We start from the raw sequence: 5,407 nt of genomic DNA, 5'->3' as shown, positions 1-5,407 counted from the left end.
CTTGCTGCAATTCAGTACTTGCTTCTACTAAACAGAATAATAATTTTGATGTCTGGCATTATAGGTTAGGACATCTTTCTCATAGTAGGATTAAAGTTCTTCAAAAACTTGATCCATCAATAAAGACTCATGCTAGTATAGTCTGTGATATCTGTCACTATGCTAAACAGAAAAAACTTCCCTTTCCTGTAAGTCTTTCTCTCTCCAAAGGATCTTTTGATCTTTTGCATGTTGATATTTGGGGACCAGTTGCTACACCTTCTATAAATGGCTATAGATATTTTCTCACCTTAGTAGATGATTATTCCAGATATACATGGATTTTTCTACTGAGAAACAAGTCTGAGGCCAGATTTCATTTACAGAATTTTGTTACTTTTGTTCATACTCAGTTTCATAAAATGATCAAAGTAATTAGATCTGATAATGGTGGAGAGTTTGACTGCAAAGATTTCTATCAGCAACATGGTATAATACACCAGACCAGTTGTGTTTATACACCAGAGCAAAATAGCACAGTTGAAAGAAAACAGCAGCATATTCTCAACATAGCTAGAGCATTCAGGTTTCAATCTCACCTCCCTCTTCATTTTTGGCATACTGTGTCTTACATGCTGTACACTTGATCAATATAACACCATCACCTGTCATATCAGAAAGTACACCATTTGACCTTCTGTATGAAACTTCACCATCACTGGTACATTTAAAAGTGTTTGGCTGTTTATGCTTTGCCTCTACCATTGCTGCTCATAGAACTAAATGTGACAAGAGAGCTTCTAAATGCATTTTTTTAGGCTATCCTGCTCATACAAAAGGTTTTCTTCTATACTGTCCAGAAACTAAAAAACATTTGATTTCTAGAAATGTCATATTCTATGAATCAACTTTTCCTTACTCTCAAAACCAACCCACTATCACTCCAGCATTTCAATTTGATTCTGCTTTGGACTCAGATTGGATGTTAACCTCTTCTTTTCCTACTCAACCTAACATTCCTATCACACCTTCTACTTCTGCTTTTGCTGCACCTTCTTCACCACCTACTTCTTTTTCTCATCAGCCACCCTGGAATCCAATTTCTATTCCTTCAACACCTATTTCTGAGCATGATTTTCCACCTCTCAGAAGGACAACCAGAGTTTCTCATTTACCTGCTCATTTAAAAGATTTCACTTGTTCCTTACCTCAATCTTTACAGAAACATGGCACTTCACCTCATGCTTTGTCTTCTGTTATGAGCTATGACAATCTAAGTCCTTCTCACAAACAATATATACTATCTGTGGATACATTGGTAGAGCCTAAGACCTATAATGCAGCCATCAAGCATGAATGTTGGAGAAATGCTATGGAAACTGAACTAGCTGCCTTAGCTAGTAATGATACTTGGGTTTTAACAGATCTTCCTGCTGATAAACATCCCATTGGATGTAAATGGGTTTACAAGATCAAGTTTACTTCTTCTGGATCAGTAGAAAGGTACAAGGCTCGTTTAGTAGCTAAAGGATACACTCAACAAGAGGGGTTGGATTATCTAGAAACCTTTTCACCTGTGGCTAAGATGAGTACAATCAAAACTCTTCTTGCTGTATCAGCAGTAAATAACTGGCATCTTCATCAACTTGACATCAATAATGCATTTCTGCATGGTGATCTCAATGAAGAAGTCTATATGACTATACCTCCTGGCTTTTCTTCCTCTAATCCATCCAAAGTTTGCAAACTTCAGAAATCTTTATATGGTCTTAAACAGGCCAGCAGACAATGGAATGCAAAATTGATTGGTGCATTGCAGACCATTGGTTTTACTCAGGCTCATTCTGATCCCAGTTTGTTAATAAAGAATTCTGGATCTACTTTTGTTGCTCTACTCATCTATGTAGATGATGTGATTATAGCCAGTAACTCTCTTTCAGATATTTCAGATATCAAGTCCTATTTACATCAGGCTTTCAGCATTAAGGACTTGGGGGTCCTCAAATATTTTCTGGGATTAGAGGTATCCAGGAATGCTTCTGGCATTCATTTAACTCAGAGAAAGTATGCTATAGATCTTCTTACAGAATCAGGTTATATAGACTCTAAACCTGTTCCTACACCTATGTTGCATTCTCACAAGATGGCTAAGGATGCTTCCAATGTGCTTTCAGATAATTCTGCTTACAGAAAACTGGTTGGGAAATTACTTTATCTGTGTAATACAAGGCCTGACATTTCTTATTCAGTCCAGCAATTGTCACAATTCTTAGATTGTCCTACACAGGATCATCTCAATGCAGCTACCAGAGTTTTAAGGTATCTAAAGGGAGCACCAGGCAAGGGTTTATTCTTCTCAGCTTCCTCAGAAATGAAACTCAGTGCTTTTTCAGATGCAGATTGGGGTACCTGTCCAGACACAAGAAGATCCATCTCTGGACAATGCATCTTCCTTGGTCAATCTTTGATTTCTTGGAAATCTAAGAAACAGACAACAATTTCTAGATCAAGTGCAGAAGCTGAATATAGAGCACTTGCTGTTTTGGTTTGTGAAATTCAATGGCTTGCTTTTCTTTTTACTGATCTAAAGCAATCTCTTCCATTGCCAGCATCTGTCTATTGTGATAGTCAATCAGCTATACAATTAGCTCACAATCCAGTGTTTCATGAGAGATCAAAACACATAGAGATTGACTGTCATGTTGTTAGAGAGAAGATCACTACTGGATTAGTTCATTTGCTGTCTGTTTCTTCAGAAAATCAGCTTGCAGATTGCTTCACCAAATCCTTACCTCCACAGTCCTTTCATCAGGCTATTTTCCAAGCTGAGCATTCTTGACATTTATGCTCCAGCTTGAGGGGGGGTAATGCAGCTTCTACTGCTTCTACTCTTCACAGCAGCATACCTTTGCTTATGCTGTTTCTTCATGCACAAGATTTCAGCTTTAGCTTCACGTGGATTAATGACATCAGCAAGCTTCACGTGTTATGATTTTAGAATCATACAATTTGTGTGTTAGTTTATTGAGAGTTAGTTAGGAATTTGTTATTTCCTTTTCTGCCCCTGCAAACTCAGCAATGTATATAAGCTGAGTTCTGCTTTGTAAAAACTAATTTTTCATTAATAAAAATTGGTTTTTCTCTCAAAATTTGTTAACAATGATTTCAAAGCTTTGATATACGAGTTCATGGATAACGGAAACTTAGACGATTGGTTCCATCCGACTTATCCAAAGAATTTAAACATTGATCAAAAACTGAATATTGTGATAGATGTAGCTTCTGCGCTAGAGTATCTCCACAATCATTCCGGAACACTACCGATTGTTCTCTGTGATCTAAAACCAAGTAATGTTCTTCTCTATAAAGAAATGACTGCACATGTAGGCGATTTTTGGGTGGTCAAGTTCCTTTCTCTAGATATGTCACAATCTTCTACTCATCATACCAGCTCCCGTGAAGCAATAGGAACTATTGGTTATTGTCCTCCAGGTGATTATCGTTAGTTATTTTTATACCGTCTTTATTAAATCATTATATTCTTGAAGTGCTTCCACCATGGAATTAAGCTGACATAACAACATATTTTAAAAATATATTTGAGCCAACTTATTATCTCTAAATTTAAAATTGGAAATTAGATAAAATTCGGTAGTAATTTAAAGTATAAGGCAAAGTTAAGACATCACTCAGAGTATTTAATTCATTAATTAGAGTTGATCGTGGTGGATTTTTATACAAAAAATGGTAGCAATTCTCCGCATTATATAAATTTAAATTTTTAATAGTGCTATTAGTAAAACGTTTATGAAACTTTTGTCCACCTTTGAATTTTTCTTTTTGTCTATAATATCTTTAAAACTATTATTAAATAAATAATATTTTGCATATAATTTTTTAGAAATTCTAAATCGGCTATTATTGTTTTATACTTCTGTGAGAACACATTTATCTAATAATTTTGTAATGTTGGTGTTTTAGAGTATGGTTTAGGAACCAATGCTTCGACATCAGGGGATGTATTTAGCTTTGGCATACTTTTATTGGAGATGTTCACCGGAAAGAGACTGACTGACGACATATTCAAAGATGGATTAAGCCTCCACAAATTTGTCAAGAGAGCTTTGCCTGAAGAAGTGATCCAAATTATGGATCCCAATATGCAACTCAGAGAAGATGCAACATCAGCCCCAAATCCGAACATGAAAAATAATGTACTTAATGATTGCCTGATATTAATATTTCAAATCGGAGTCTCTTGTTCGTTTGAATCACCACAAGAGCGCTTAGATATCGATGATGCTGTTATTCAACTCTCTTCTATCCGAGAACAAATTAAAGGTATCCGATTTAGTCAGGAGATCGGAGACATTGCAAGCAAGCATGTGCGATCCTAACATAAGTTTTGATCTTCCTTTCTCCCTTTAAGAAGGAATACTTTTGCTCTCTAGAAAGTACTGCAAGTTAAAGGATTGATATTACTCTATTTTCTCATTTCTACGCCTTTCGTTTCAGTTTTTCAATAGCAACATCTAGACCTCCACATACCGAAATGAAATGCATCTCCAATGCAATTTTTTGCATACAATATAGCCATATCACCGAGGAAGATGCTACCAATATGAACGTACTTTTAATACAAAATAAAGTTTAATAAATACAAATCTCTTTGGTAAACAATGTAATACTAAGTCAAAGTCATTTCAAGTACAACACCATGTTATTCAGTCATACATGTTGCATTTCATAGATATTAAATTCCATGGGTCATTCAAGTCTCAGAAAATTTTAAAAAGGTCACTAAAGTCAATTTTCTTACAAAATGGTCACTGAACTATACCTTTTATTACAAAAATATTTCTATTGTTACGAAAAGAACACTAAACTTTTTGTGAACTACAAAAAAATCATTGGATTATTCCTTTTATTATAAAAAGGTCACTGAACTACGTTCCTTTTTTAATTTTGGCTCGCCACATAAGCAAAAATGTTAGATTTTTACGTCGTTTTATATGGATAAACCCTTTTGTAATAAAAGATATAGTTCAGTGGCCATTTTGTAAACAAATTGACTTGAGTGACCATTTCGAAATTTCCTGAGAATTGAGTGACTGAGGGAGTTTAATATCCTGTATTTCATACATGTGAGAGTATTAGAATAATAAAATTTAAGAGTTATTTTTATTTTTTATTTTTATGTACCAATTTCTGTCCATCTCAAGAGTAGCTTGCTGATATAAATTAAAATTGATAATACCATAGAAATTGAAGGGCTTATTTGACGGCTTCAAACTGCATTTTTAACTTAGCCGTCAACATGGCTATGGCAGCGGATAATAACTACTGTATAAAAATAAAATTCTACAACTTTGTGGAAGTTGACCCAGACTTGAAGATTGACTTTTCTGGATACATGGTGATTTTGTAG

General features: G+C 34.9%; 1 protein-coding gene across 1 annotated transcript; it reads left to right on the top strand.

The window, feature by feature from the left end:
• The first annotated feature begins 2,846 nt into the window (after positions 1–2,846).
• Positions 2,847–5,407, top strand: LOC130015675 (putative receptor-like protein kinase At3g47110). Its single transcript, XM_056106309.1, has 4 exons — positions 2,847–2,994; positions 3,151–3,471; positions 3,961–4,320; positions 5,289–5,407. The coding sequence occupies exons 1-4, from the start codon at positions 2,847–2,849 to the stop codon at positions 5,405–5,407; spliced, it is 948 nt and encodes a 315-aa protein (XP_055962284.1).

Source organism: Mercurialis annua, linkage group LG6 (genome assembly GCF_937616625.2).
Source record: "Mercurialis annua linkage group LG6, ddMerAnnu1.2, whole genome shotgun sequence".
Taxonomy (NCBI): domain Eukaryota; kingdom Viridiplantae; phylum Streptophyta; class Magnoliopsida; order Malpighiales; family Euphorbiaceae; genus Mercurialis; species Mercurialis annua.
This window is presented reverse-complemented; position numbering and strand designations above follow the sequence as displayed.